We start from the raw sequence: 13,729 nt of genomic DNA on the forward strand, positions 1-13,729 counted from the left end.
GACAGGGTTCTTCAAACACGACTTTCTTAAACAGATAATGTTAAAATAACATGAAAATCAAGAAATAAGATGATTTCAAATCAAAATAGCCAATTTGGATCTAAAAAATCTATCCAATAGAAAAAAAAATAAACATATGTTAGCACTAAACAGTCATCAAAATATCATACTTATTAGGTTTACATAGAATCACAATTATAGTAGGGGCATAATGGACACCCTAAGCAAATGAGCATGTTAGCCCTGCATAACAGAGAAAAACTCAACATATTGTCAATTGGCTTACAAGTTTAACTTGTTTCCTACGTATTTCAGTCATTTACAGCAGGTAGAATTTCTTTATTGTGAAGAAATAATGAGCTGTAAACCGTGTTTTTAGGGCTGACAGCAAAGGTACGGGGCGAAATGGACACCTCTGCATATTTTATGCTAAGTCTTTGATTACATCGATCAGTTAAGTAATTTGCCTACGCAGATCAATACCACAAATATAACTCCATCTTAGACGAGTTCACATAACATCAAAGTATATCAAATAAGCTTTAGGATTAAATAATCGGATCGATTTTTCCAAACTATCTAAAACGCCTAGCAGTATGCAATGCGCGTACATCCATTAGTAATTGCCAGTGTTCATTTCGCCCCGAATCAACTACAATATTAAAATTGCGATTTTGAGTAAAGTCTGATCATAAATAAAATGCTTCACCCAATGCTAAGTCTGCGTATATGTACATGTAGGTAAGGTAACAATTCACTTGTCATATGGTGAACACACTCAAACACTCGTAGTACCTTATTGACGCTGCTTCGAAATTATAGTAATTTCGCCATATTAAAAACATTGCATGAACAATTTCAATGATATTTTGGTTATTTTGTAGGAATTGTTACGGGTATAAATATTTGTTACATTAATTAGACAAAATAATTGATTTATGTGTTCTAAATGTAACATTCGTGAAATCTTTGTGTTACATGTTTCAATTTTTCAATTTGACTTGTAAATATTCGCCTTATTTTAATGCACATTTATAGGGTTCTGTTTTATTTTTGATACAGAATATAGACGGTATTTTTGAAAAATAGAACAATGACTTATTCCTTTCCACTTATGCTTTAAAAGTTTTACATAAAAGTTAATGGTTTCGGCGAAAACAGGAGTGTCCATTCCGCCCCGGGTGTCCATTATGCACCCGATGTCCCCTACCTTGAAGGAAAGTAATATTTCACTAGCTTTTCTTGTGGAGATTCCTAGCTTTTCTTGTGGTAGGGTCTGGGACAATTTGAGCTGGAGCACCTTTTTTTTGGAACATGATGCTATAACTTCAAACCGATTGACGTATCTGATCGTGTACTAAATAAGTAAGTCAATTGGTCTAAATTAACTGAGTTATACCAGCAAGTGCCCAAAACAGGTCCTCCTGTCCAAATGGTACCGGACCATCATTTCACCTGGTAATTTCAGGTTTCCTTTAGAGATTTCATCAAAAACATTCTCTGGGGATTCCACTAGGAATTTCCTCTGGGGCTTTTACCAGAAATTTCACCAGTAATTCCTTCTGGGGATTCCGTCCGACATTCCCTCCGGGGATTCCACCAATGAATTTCTCATAGTCATGAAACCCGCTTGGAATTGCATAGAAATGCTATTGAAAATTTCATGCAGCAATTTGTACATGATTTGTAGGATTTTGATGAAGTCGAATGTATGAAAAACACAAGCGTGTAGTTGTTATCCATCACTAACTGAGTGTGATGATGGCGCACACTGTGAAATACAACGTTTTCTTCTCACACAGAGGAACTTTTATCTTACGGAGGCGAACCCAATTTTGGAATGCCTCTCGGGTAGGTCCAATGGAAATAAAAATATGCAAAGACTAGTGAATTAGTACTGACAATGACAATTTACTTAAAATTCATATGTTTTTACAGTGAAATCTGGTGCGTACCAGATTGCCCATGGCCTCGTTCGCGTAGGTGACTCCTAAAATTTTGTTTAGTACGTCATTACTGACAGCTAAAACAATTTCGTCGATAGGTTCGTAGAAACGCGTTATCAAGCTGGTGGCTACTTCCAGGCTTATCGCTATCATCGTCAAACAAGTATAGTAGCACCACTTTTGCGACACACTTCCTGTCTACGAACGACACCGTACGGACGCAGCCAACGGCTGGACATACTCGCCGCGTTCAGGCAATCCGAAGTCGTATTTGCGCTACTCTTTCTGCTGCTGCCGTAGTAGTGAACCGCTTCACATGGACGTGGACAACGGTACGGTCCACTACCACAACGGAGTGGATGGTCATCGACGGTCAGCGAGAGCAGAGAGGATTTGAGTAGTTTAGTTGACATAGATCCGTCGTCGCGAACAGCCGCAAGGGGCGAACCCTTGCCCGTCTTTGATTGTAGAATTAAGTAATAAATGTTTAGCTGTAGTGAATAAATGTTATGTCGTTTTAATGTAATAAATAGTGTTTTTGTGAACTTGGTGTTGTTACTGCATGCGAGGAAGAAGATCTACCGATGACCAAGGACTGAGGAACGAAGGATACGGGCCAGGATAACGAAGGGAACACGGATCTGTACGACTGGATAGGATCAAGAAATTTGGAGGTACGTTTAGGCAAGGTCGTGTGGAGGTCGAATCATTACTGTGGTCGGATGCTCTCCGACATAAACTGGTCCTTCGAGCCGGATTTCCACAACCGCCAGACCAAGGATCGGTCGAAACTCGACACTTCGACCACTTCGCGCCAAGAACGTCCAGCAAAGGCCCTTCGTTGGACAAAGGACACCCGCCATACTACACTGTCCTGAATAGGTCAAGCGCCATCCAAACGGGCTTCAAAGGAAGAAGTCGCCATCTCAAGCCGTCTTCAAAGGATCCTTCGGCCATTCAAGATCGTGTGAAAGGTTCCAACCGCCATCGTCCACCAATCCAATAGGATCCTCCAACCAACTCGACCACTGCCCAAAGGATTCGCGCCAAGCTATTCGCCATCAACTCGAATCAGCCACACCAAACGAAGTCTCGAGTGGGAATCTGGATTCGGCTAGCAGTATTCGATCGTCTGCAGGATTGTAGAATAACCGGAGCGTTGTTCTACTACCGGTCAGGTATGTAAGAACACACTAGTTAGTATATGTTTAGCCGAAGCATGATCCACATTCCCCACTAACGCCAACCATTCGATCTCTTGTGTGACTGTGGCTCGTCGTGAATCAACCGGACTGTGAACGAGATGTCGATGTGCTGCGACTTGTGCATGGAACGGTCGCTGTGAGGATCATCGTTCAACGAGTACCGCCGATGGTGAATTGGTTCGCGTAGAACTGATTCGGGACGATTTCAATCTGTGCATGCTGTAACGACGACTGATTACGACACCGAAGTGACGATTCACGGACAGACGACCAATTGTGACATCGAGAAGGACGATATCAAGGTTGCTTCCAGGCTCGGGCATCGCGGAACGGCCATTGCGGTCAGGTAAATACACTTTATAGTATATGCCCAGCCGAAGCTGGTTTTGTGATTCTACACACCTGAATAAATTTCAACCCTTTCGATGCCAATTGGACTGTTGCGAGTCAACTCATTTATGGACGCAATCCCTGAGGTTTTTCGTTGGTTTTCGGACTGAAGCTAATTCGTTCAGCGCCATCTTTAGTTCTCCAGGTGAGACTAAGTATATGTCCTGCCAAAGCAGGCATTTTTGTATATCTACATTGGTTGTTTCTTCTCCGCTGCACTGGAATGGAATTAAATTGAGGCGATTTCACACTGTACCACCCACGACATTGGAAATTTGTGACGAATTTGGACATTTGGATGCAATTTGGACTCGGCTACAATTGCACGCTGTAGTTTCATAGGTGAGGCGAACAGTATATGTCTAGCCGAAGTTTCAAATTTGCATACTACATTATTGGGTTTTCCACTCCTACGCATTGCTGGCTTGAATCGAAACCTGAGACAACTGACCGTACATTGAGGTGAACCAAATCGGAGTTTGCTGCTTTGGCTTCGGTAGCGCCGCTGTTTCTTCTCATAGGTGAGCTGAACAGTATATGTCTAGCCGAAGCAAACAAATTTGCATACTACATCTGCGTTTTCTCTCGAATTTGGATTCTCAATCGATTCAACCATACTGCGAGTGGAGGATACTGCCGGATCACCGAGTTTCGTCTGAGCTCCGGTTGCGTAAGGCAAGCAACCATGTCGAAACCCGTCACGAGGAGTGCGGATTCCCTGAAGTCGTTGACTACAAAACTGAAGGGACTCAAATTATCTTTAAGTAATATTTGCGTATTCGTTAAAAACTTCAAAGATGATACTACCGCTGCTCAAATCAATGTCCGCCTTGAGAAGTTGGATACGCTATGGGTACAGATTAGTGAAACTGTTTGGGAAATCGAAGCGCACGAAGATTTCGAGGAACAAGAAAGCCTTCAGACCAGCCAAGTGGAAATGGAGAACCGCTACTACGATGCGAAATCGTTTCTAGTGGAGAAGGCTCAAGCGTTTCAGAGCGATGCCAATCAGCACCAAACGCTTCATCCTGGAGACGCCACTCTACATGGCATGATGGACCACGTTCGGCTGCCTCAAATCAAGCTTCAATGTTTTGATGGCAATATCGACGATTGGTTGAGTTTCAGGGATCTTTACACTTCCCTGATTCACGAAAAACCCGATCTACCAGCAGTGGAGAAATTTCACTATCTGAAAGGTTGCCTGGCAGGTGAGGCAAGGGCACTGATCGATCCGCTAAAGATCACGAGGGACAATTATCAGGTTGCTTGGCAAACGTTGCTAAAACGGTACAACAACAATAAGCTTCTAAAAAAGAAGCAGGTACAAGCGCTCATCAAATTGCCGTCTCTCTGCAAGGAATCAATCACGGATCTCCACAAATTGGTTGATGGATTCGACCGCGTGATTCAGACGCTCGACCAGATTATCCAGCCAGCGGATTACAAGGATCTGCTGCTGGTGGAACTTCTAAGTTCTCGTCTCGATCCTACCACACGACGCGGGTGGGAAGAACATTCGTCTACGAAGCAGCAGGACACTGTGAAGGATCTGCTGGAATTTCTACAGCGGAGAATACAAATTCTCGAAGCTCTACCAGCGAAGGTAGAAACGAAGGTCGACCAATCCCTACTGCCAAAACGGAAACCATTCTCAGCGAAGGTCAGCAACAACGCCGTACAGTCGAACAACGCTAAGTGTCCGTCGTGTTCGGAGATTCATGGACTCCACATTTGTCCAGCCTTTCTGAAGATGTCGTTGTCCAGTCGAGAGTCCCTACTGCGGGCTCAATCACTCTGCCGCAACTGCCTCAAACGTGGTCATCTTGCTCGAGAGTGTGCATCGAAGTTCTCTTGTCGGTATTGTAAGGCACGACACCACTCCTTGCTGTGCTTCAAGGCAGGAGACGCTAACGGTAGCCAAGGATCATCAGGAAAGTTGAATCTGGGAGATAGCGCTAAGCAGGACGGCACAGGTGCGAATTCGAAGGCAGCGAATGCCTCAGCGGTTGAATCTACTTCTTCCAACGCGGCACAGTGCGTCTCATCTCAGGTTCTCCTAGCTACAGCAGTCGTAGTGATCGAAGACGACCAAGGTTCTCGCTATCCAGCACGAGCGCTACTGGATTCAGGGTCGGAATGCAACTTTATCACCGAGAATCTTTACCAGACGATGAAGGTAGCGGTTAAAAGGACGGATATTTCGATTATGGGCATCGGACAATCAAGCACTAAGGCATCTCGCAAGATCAAGGCGGTCGTCAAGTCTCGAAACTCGTCGTACGCTCGATCGATGGAATTTCTCGTTCTACCGAAGGTCACAGCTTGCCTACCAACCTCTACAGTTCAGGCAAATGGATGGGATATACCAGTAGACATCGAATTAGCGGATCCGGAGTTTTTCCGGTCAAGAAAGGTCGACTTGGTGTTAGGGATCCAAGCTTTCTTCAGCTTCTTTCCAACCGGAAGGGAAATCCAACTTGGAAAAGGTTTACCTGTGCTGACAGAGTCCGTATTTGGGTGGATAGTGACAGGCGAAGTCACTACAGCAAGTCAGGGTACCAAGTACACTTGCAATATGGCAGTGTCGGACGATCTAGAGGAACTAATGGCACGGTTTTGGTCCTGCGAAGAAGTGGGAGCCGTCAGCAAATTCTCTCCAGAAGAAGCGCACTGTGAGGAGAATTACGAACGAACAGTCAAGCGGGAATCGGACGGACGGTACACGGTCACCCTCCCCAAGAACCCCGAAGTTTTGGCGGAAATCGGTGAATCGAAGGACATTGCTCTGAGACGGCTGCGAGCGGTAGAACGAAGGTTGTCCAAGGATGAGCGGCTTCGGAAGCAGTACAGCGACTTCATGACTGAATATCTGGAGCTCGGTCACATGCAAATGGCGAATGACTGCGAGGAGAATAGAGTCAAGCGTTGTTTTCTACCCCACCACCCGGTGATCAAGGAGTCTAGCACCACGACCAAGGTGAGAGTGGTCTTCGACGCTTCGTGTAAAACGTCTACGGGTGTATCACTCAATGATGCACTGTATGCTGGACCAGTCGTTCAGCAAGATCTCAGGTCGATCGTTCTCCGCAGTCGGATTCGTCAGGTGATGGTTGTAGCTGATGTGGAAAAAATGTTTCGGCAGATCTGGACGAATTCGGAAGACACTCATCTACAATGCGTTTTGTGGACGTCACCAGATGGGAAGGTTTCCACTTACGAACTTCTAACTGTGGCGTACGGCACCAAATCTGCCCCATATCTCGCTACTCGGACCTTGAAACAGCTGGCGTCCGATGAGCGGGACAGGTTTCCTCTAGCAGCACCAACCATCGAAGAGGACGTGTATATGGACGACGTTATCTCTGGAGCAGACGACGTCGAATCGGCGATCGAATTGAGAAGGCAAGTCGACGCAATGATGATCAGCGGTGGATTCAAACTGCGAAAGTGGGCTTCCAACCGCCCGGAAGTACTACAAGGCATTCCAAGGGAAAATCTGGCGTTACCTGATTCGGACGGCATTGATTGGGACCAGGATGCAGAGGTGAAAGCATTGGGCTTAACATGGCTTCCCAACGTAGATCAATTCCGTTTCAAGTTCGAAATTTCTCCAATCACCGAGCATCAGATCCTCACGAAACGACAGGTGCTGTGTTTTATAGCGAGACTTTTCGACCCACTAGGCCTGCTTGGAGCGACCATCACTTCTGCGAAGATCTTCATGCAGCGGCTCTGGTGTCTGAAGAACGAAGAAGGTCAGAATCTTCAATGGGATGACCCACTACCCGAAATGGTGGGTGAGGAATGGCGAACATTCCACGAGCAACTTCCTTCACTGAACGAAATTCGGATTCCACGATGCGTCATAGGTCCTGGCTCACTATCCGTAGAATACCACTGTTTCTCGGACGCCTCAACAGTCGCTTACGGCGCGACAATCTACGTTCGGAGCCAGAGAGACGATGGCGCAGTTTCGGTTCACCTTTTGACCTCGAAATCAAAGGTGGCACCGCTCAAGGTGCAGTCTCTACCTCGATTGGAACTCTGCGGCGCACTTTTGGCAGCACAGCTTTGGGAAAAGGTAGCAGACTCGCTGAAAACAGATGGCCGAGTTCAATTTTGGACGGATTCGACATGCGTACTCCATTGGATAAGGTCACCACCAGGAACATGGACAACTTTCGTCGCGAACAGAGTTGCGAAAATTCAAGGTTTGACGGAAGCAGATCAATGGAGACACGTTCCTGGAGTTACAAACCCGGCTGATCTGATCTCGCGTGGAATCTCGCCGAACAACATCCTTGGGAACGATATGTGGTGGCATGGACCTACCTGGCTGCTGCAAAACCCGGAAAGTTGGCCCAAAACCGTGAAAAACACCCCAGAAGAAGAGTTGGAGAAACGACGCAATGTGGTGGCTTGTACTTCGTCGAAGGAATCTGGGTTCATTTCGGATTTTTTAGCCAAATTTTCATCGTTTACGAGATTGATTCGGATGACCGCATACTGGTTGCGCTTCCTGAACAACCTACGGTGCTCAGCAGATGAGAAACGGACAGGATATTTAACTAGTAGAGAACTGCAAGCTGCGGAGCAAACGATTCTCCAGAAGGTCCAGGAAGAGTCGTTCCCGGACGAAATCAGCAAGTTGTTGGCTGGCACACCTGTGGCTCGGAATTCTCCTCTGCGATGGTACAATCCACAAATGGACGAAAACGGCATCCTACGAGTCGGGGGTCGATTAGCTCATTCCGAAGAGTCGCCGAGAACGAAGCATCCGATTGTTTTACCGGCAAGACACGCTCTCACTGAGTTGATCCTCCAGCACCATCATCAAATGTACCTCCACGCTGGGCCACAATTGCTTCTAGGTACGGTTCGGCAACGGTATTGGCCACTAGGTGGCAGAAACCTGGCGAGAAAGGTCGTCCACCAATGTCAGCGATGCTTTCGTGCAAAACCGTCCGCAATGCAGCAACAAATGGGTGAATTACCGGCAGCAAGAGTCACCGTTTCGCGTCCTTTCTCGAAGGCTGGTGTCGATTTCTTCGGGCCTGTGTATCTGCGAGCTGGTCGTGTACGGACACCGACAAAGGCATACGTCGCAATCTTCGTGTGCATGGCCACGAAGGCCGTGCATATGGAACTAGTCTCAGACCTTTCTACGGAGCGGTTTCTACAGGCGTTGAGACGTTTCTTTGCGCGCCGGGGGCGCTGCACCGATATTTACTCGGATAACGGGACGAATTTTGTGGGAGCAAGAAATCAAATCCGAGAGCTGTTTGATTTGCTGAAAGAGAAGACACATCGTGAAACTGTCGCAAAGGAATGTGCAAACGAAGGCATATACTGGCACTTCAACCCTCCAAGTGCCCCACATTTCGGGGGTTTGTGGGAGGCAGCAGTTCGATCAGCGAAGTTCCATCTACTACGAGTGGTCGGTAGCAATCCTGTGCATCAAGAGGATTTCGTCACCTTGCTGACACAAGTGGAGGCCTGTATGAATTCTAGGCCAATGACGTCACTCTCAGATGATCCTCTAGACTTGGAGCCGTTGACGCCGGCACACTTTCTGGTTGGAGGATCTCTGTTATCCATGCCTGATCCTGATCTCAGCGACGTCCAGCTTAATCGTTTGACACGATTCCAACTTGTACAGCGGCAGCTTCAGGATTTCTGGAGACGCTGGCGACGCGAATATTTGTCCCAGCTTCAGGCCCGATCAAAACATTGGCAACCAGCAGTTGATGTTCAAGTTGGAAGATTGGTTGTGGTAGTTGAGTCGAATCAGCCACCTACACAGTGGAAGATGGGTCGGATTCAGGAGTTGCACCCGGGCGAAGATGGAGTCACTCGAGTGGTTACAGTGCGAACATCTACTGGCAGTTTAAAACGACCGTTGGTCAAGCTCTGTTTGTTACCAATGCAGGATCAGGATAAATAAGGTTGATTTCGTAGATTCCGTCCAGTGCATCGAGAGGAGGTTTCTTTATTTTCAGAAGTTTCCCGGCAACTTCAGGGTGGGTGAGGATGTCTACGAACGACACCGTACGGACGCAGCCAACGGCTGGACATACTCGCCGCGTTCAGGCAATCCGAAGTCGTATTTGCGCTACTCTTTCTGCTGCTGCCGTAGTAGTGAACCGCTTCACATGGACGTGGACAACGGTACGGTCCACTACCACAACGGAGTGGATGGTCATCGACGGTCAGCGAGAGCAGAGAGGATTTGAGTAGTTTAGTTGACATAGATCCGTCGTCGCGAACAGCCGCAAGGGGCGAACCCTTGCCCGTCTTTGATTGTAGAATTAAGTAATAAATGTTTAGCTGTAGTGAATAAATGTTATGTCGTTTTAATGTAATAAATAGTGTTTTTGTGAACTTGGTGTTGTTACTGCATGCGAGGAAGAAGATCTACCGATGACCAAGGACTGAGGAACGAAGGATACGGGCCAGGATAACGAAGGGAACACGGATCTGTACGACTGGATAGGATCAAGAAATTTGGAGGTACGTTTAGGCAAGGTCGTGTGGAGGTCGAATCATTACTGTGGTCGGATGCTCTCCGACACTTCCAACCGTAACCATCACTGGACAACAATACTCCACACCAGTAAAGCTGAACGGCCACCAGACGGTAGTAATATGCGCTTAGGGAAGCGGAGTCATCTTCGGTAAGCACTTCTTCGTCCTACACCACACGCAAGGCTTCATCACCGCCTTCAGTGATCAGCTCCGCTCGAAAATTCGGGATGCGAAAACGTTGCCGTACCTCGTTGATCACGGCCTTTGCATTTGCGTGAATTGCCTGCTGTTGGTAGTACTCCAACAATACCTGGGTAATAGGGTGTCGCTTCGGCAGGATATCCGGGAATCGAAGTTCGAAAGGAATAAACAAAACCTTGGCTGCGCTGCCTTCCATCCGAATTATACATACCCTCCTCATCCAAGAATGAACAGTAACTATACAAACTGCTGCACTTCTCAATCTGTTGCCTCTGAGCGGGGAAGCTCTCTGTTCCTGACTTCTTCATTATAGGCATCAGCTTGTGCCGACCGCCACAGGTACTCTTCCACTGACTGATAATCCTCTCGCTTCAATGGGACCACCACCGCTAGTACAGCCTTTTTCACCACGCTTCGAACTCACGTTGGTGCTGGAACCGCCTTGATCGCCAGTTTTTTTCTCATTCTATTACAGTTGGACGTGAACCTATACAGGCACGCTACCGTTCTGACCAGTACTTTCCAGCGAGAACTACGAGCCACGTCAACCATCGGCTGTTCGCTCGGGTGTGCTATCATGGATCACACGCCCACGCGCTTTCTTCTTGTTCTGGTAGAGAAACTCCGAGCCTCGAAACTGCGGTCCGTTTGACTCAAAACTGCTTACATTCTTCCACTTTGTCAAATCGTCAGCGATGTTGCTCTTTAGTGAACATCCAGTTCCACTTGATGTGCTTCGTAAGGCGGAGAATCTCACCGATCAGGAATCTATACACGAGCGGTTGGTAAATACATCCGCTGCTCCGAGTGTATCCGCGACGGATAACGGTTCTGGAATCTCACCAGACGATTTTTTGTTTGACCTCTAGCGAATGCGTCTCGACGACCGTTAGCAGCAACCTTGCTCCTACCCTCACCGCGTACAGCCCTAGTCTTGGAATGGACATCATCTTCAACAGAACAACGTTTGACCTCGCCATCTTCAACTAGCACACTGAGCCGTTGCCCGTAAGGACAGGAAAGTAAGCTGCCGCGCCATACGTATCCTGCTGGCGTCAACCAGCACATGGAGCTGTAGCGTGTCATAGTTTATGGACGTCGAACCTTGGAAGTAATAGCGGGAAATCTTTACCTTTTCGATCTCCAGGAGCCGAATAATCCAACGATCCCACTTTTCGCAGCGTCAATCGGTTGATACCATGAAATCTACCCGAAACTTTCCCAGGAAGCTGGATTTCAAGACTCCAATACCGGCACACTCTGGTCGAGTGAGGACTCATCGATGCCTTCCAGAAATTACTCACCTGGGCCCGCTTTACCGCTTCTTCGACTGTGTTCGTACTAGGGTATCGCGCCACTTGGGCGGTGATTCTATATTCGTCTGTTTGCCACTATAACTCAGTCAATTTTGAACCAATTGACTTGAAATGTTGTACACAGGTAGATACTATACCTATCTCACCACATTCCAAAAGTTGTGCCAATCGGTTCAAATTTGACTGAGTTATAGTGGAAAACAGACGAATATAGAACCACCGCCCAAGTGGCGCGATTCTCTGTTGAAACTTAAACGCAGTTTTGGTTTGGTTTGTAGATAATGATTCTTTATTTCATTTGTTCTTGTAGTGCCCCGTCCTTCCACAGGCAAAGCATTCAATGTCCCTTTTGTTCGATTTTAGTGCCACGTCTGGCACTACTGGCTTATCGTCGACCTCCATTGTTTCGCTTTGTTCGGCATCCAAAAACATACGCTTTATTTCCACCAGCGGCTTCTTGCACAGTTCATCGCACACCAGAACGGTTAATGCCACTTTGACGTGCGGTAACGCTTCGGAATAGCGATCATCAGAGCGGCCATCTTTTCCGATTGATCCATTTTCGTGCCCATCCGATCAAACTCTCGGATAATCATCTCGTACTCATGCAATAGTGCTGATACTGTTGCGTGCTTTTATTCTCGTGCATCATTTGTGCCGCTAGGTGTCGAATCAGGATCTCACGAAGAGTTACTGTGCAGATTCCAAGGTATAAAATACACTACACCGTCTTCAGCCAGAGGCTGCACAGACTGAATATTACTAACACGAAACAACGGACAACACACATAACACCCAGTGGCTCAAAGGACAATTTTCCGTTTAACGAAAAGTTTTCCTCGACTGGAGCGGGAATCGAACCCGCACTCCAAGGCTTACGAAACGCCTAGACGGCAGACGCCGCTAACCGCACGGCCACGGGTTTATGGGTCTCTGGAGCATCATCCGTTTTCTTGTTGCACCCTTAAAATATTGAGAACTCTATCTCCAGCCTCAGGTCAGACTGTTAGAGCCCTGATCGTCGAGAGACGAAGCCGAGTAAATGTTGCTCGGTTATACGACCGGACCAGCTTTTGCCTGCATCTCGGCGTTGCTTTGCCTTTCACGCTGCTGCAACGATCGTTTTTTTCGTTTAGCAAACTTGTTTGGCGTTTGACACGGTCCGTCCACATTTCCTTCCCCGGATGTTGCATAACAAGATTTATTGCAACAGTACTGGGTGGTGTGACCCAGCTGTTTGGAAATGCTGGAATTAATTTCTTCGGTACACACAGCCTAACAGGTAACCGAAGCATGCTTATTACCAGTAAGTCTAGTAGTACTGATCCCGAGAAAGTCACACAAAACTGATCAGATGGTGTTTAAACCTGCTCACCCTCCTATTAGACTAACAAACAATTAACAATTAACAAATGTCTCAAATGGAGGATAACGTGCCTATGGAGCCGGCCTTCTGAGTGTAGTTGCCGCCAGTTTTTTTTTTTTCAAACAGAAGGTAAAAAAGAATTGCTTAAGCGGCCACAGATCACGATTTGGTGGCTTGGAACTTGCCACCTGGTACGTTATACTGTTGCGGATACTGCAACGTAAAGAGCTCATAAGCAGGTCACACTCTCATGTGCCTGCTTCCGATCACCAAACGTTACATGAAGCTTAAGCTGTGCCCACCATGTCAATGAGGATGACAGAATGGGAACAGGACAGGATGAGGAACAGAAGAAAATCGCTTGGTCAGATTATTGTGGATCTCAACAGTGTCCAAGTATTTGCAATGGGTAAAATAAACACAGAAAAGAAATAAGAAAAATAAACAAAGATGATGTGCCTTATAAGCTCACGGACATCAACAATCTTAACAGACAGCTTAAACCTTCAGGACGCGCGCCAATGTAAAAAATACAAAACCGCGTTCATTGAATGCAGTGCGAGCGCGGTGCAGTTTGATGATTAATGTGCGTGGATGGATGCAGATAGGCCACACAGAGCTAGAAACGTGTTTGTTTACGCAGATAGGTCTTTTTCAAATATTCGCTAGAATTGACTTGCTGTAAGTCATTTGCATCGTGTAAACCAAGCGTAAGTACTTACCTTACCTTACCGGTCAGGCTAAGGCCGGGGTGGCCTCTGCTGTACATAGTAGCCG

The 13,729-nt window shown here is 46.8% G+C and overlaps 1 protein-coding gene across 1 annotated transcript; it reads left to right on the forward strand.

The window, feature by feature from the left end:
* The first annotated feature begins 2,146 nt into the window (after nucleotides 1–2,146).
* On the forward strand, nucleotides 2,147–9,488 carry LOC134289447 (uncharacterized). The gene is made up of 2 exons (XM_062855266.1): nucleotides 2,147–4,062; nucleotides 4,171–9,488. The coding sequence occupies exon 2, from the start codon at nucleotides 4,227–4,229 to the stop codon at nucleotides 9,486–9,488; it is 5,262 nt and encodes a 1,753-aa protein (XP_062711250.1). The 5' UTR covers nucleotides 2,147–4,062; nucleotides 4,171–4,226.
* Nucleotides 9,489–13,729: the final 4,241 nt, after the last annotated feature.

This window comes from Aedes albopictus, chromosome 1 (genome assembly GCF_035046485.1).
Source record: "Aedes albopictus strain Foshan chromosome 1, AalbF5, whole genome shotgun sequence".
NCBI classification, from domain to species: Eukaryota; Metazoa; Arthropoda; class Insecta; order Diptera; family Culicidae; genus Aedes; species Aedes albopictus.

Bases quoted from the DNA above. Each gene is read 5' to 3' on its own strand.
- LOC134289447 (XM_062855266.1), top strand. From the start codon at position 4,227: ATGTCGAAACCCGTCACGAGGAGTGCGGATTCCCTGAAGTCGTTGACT.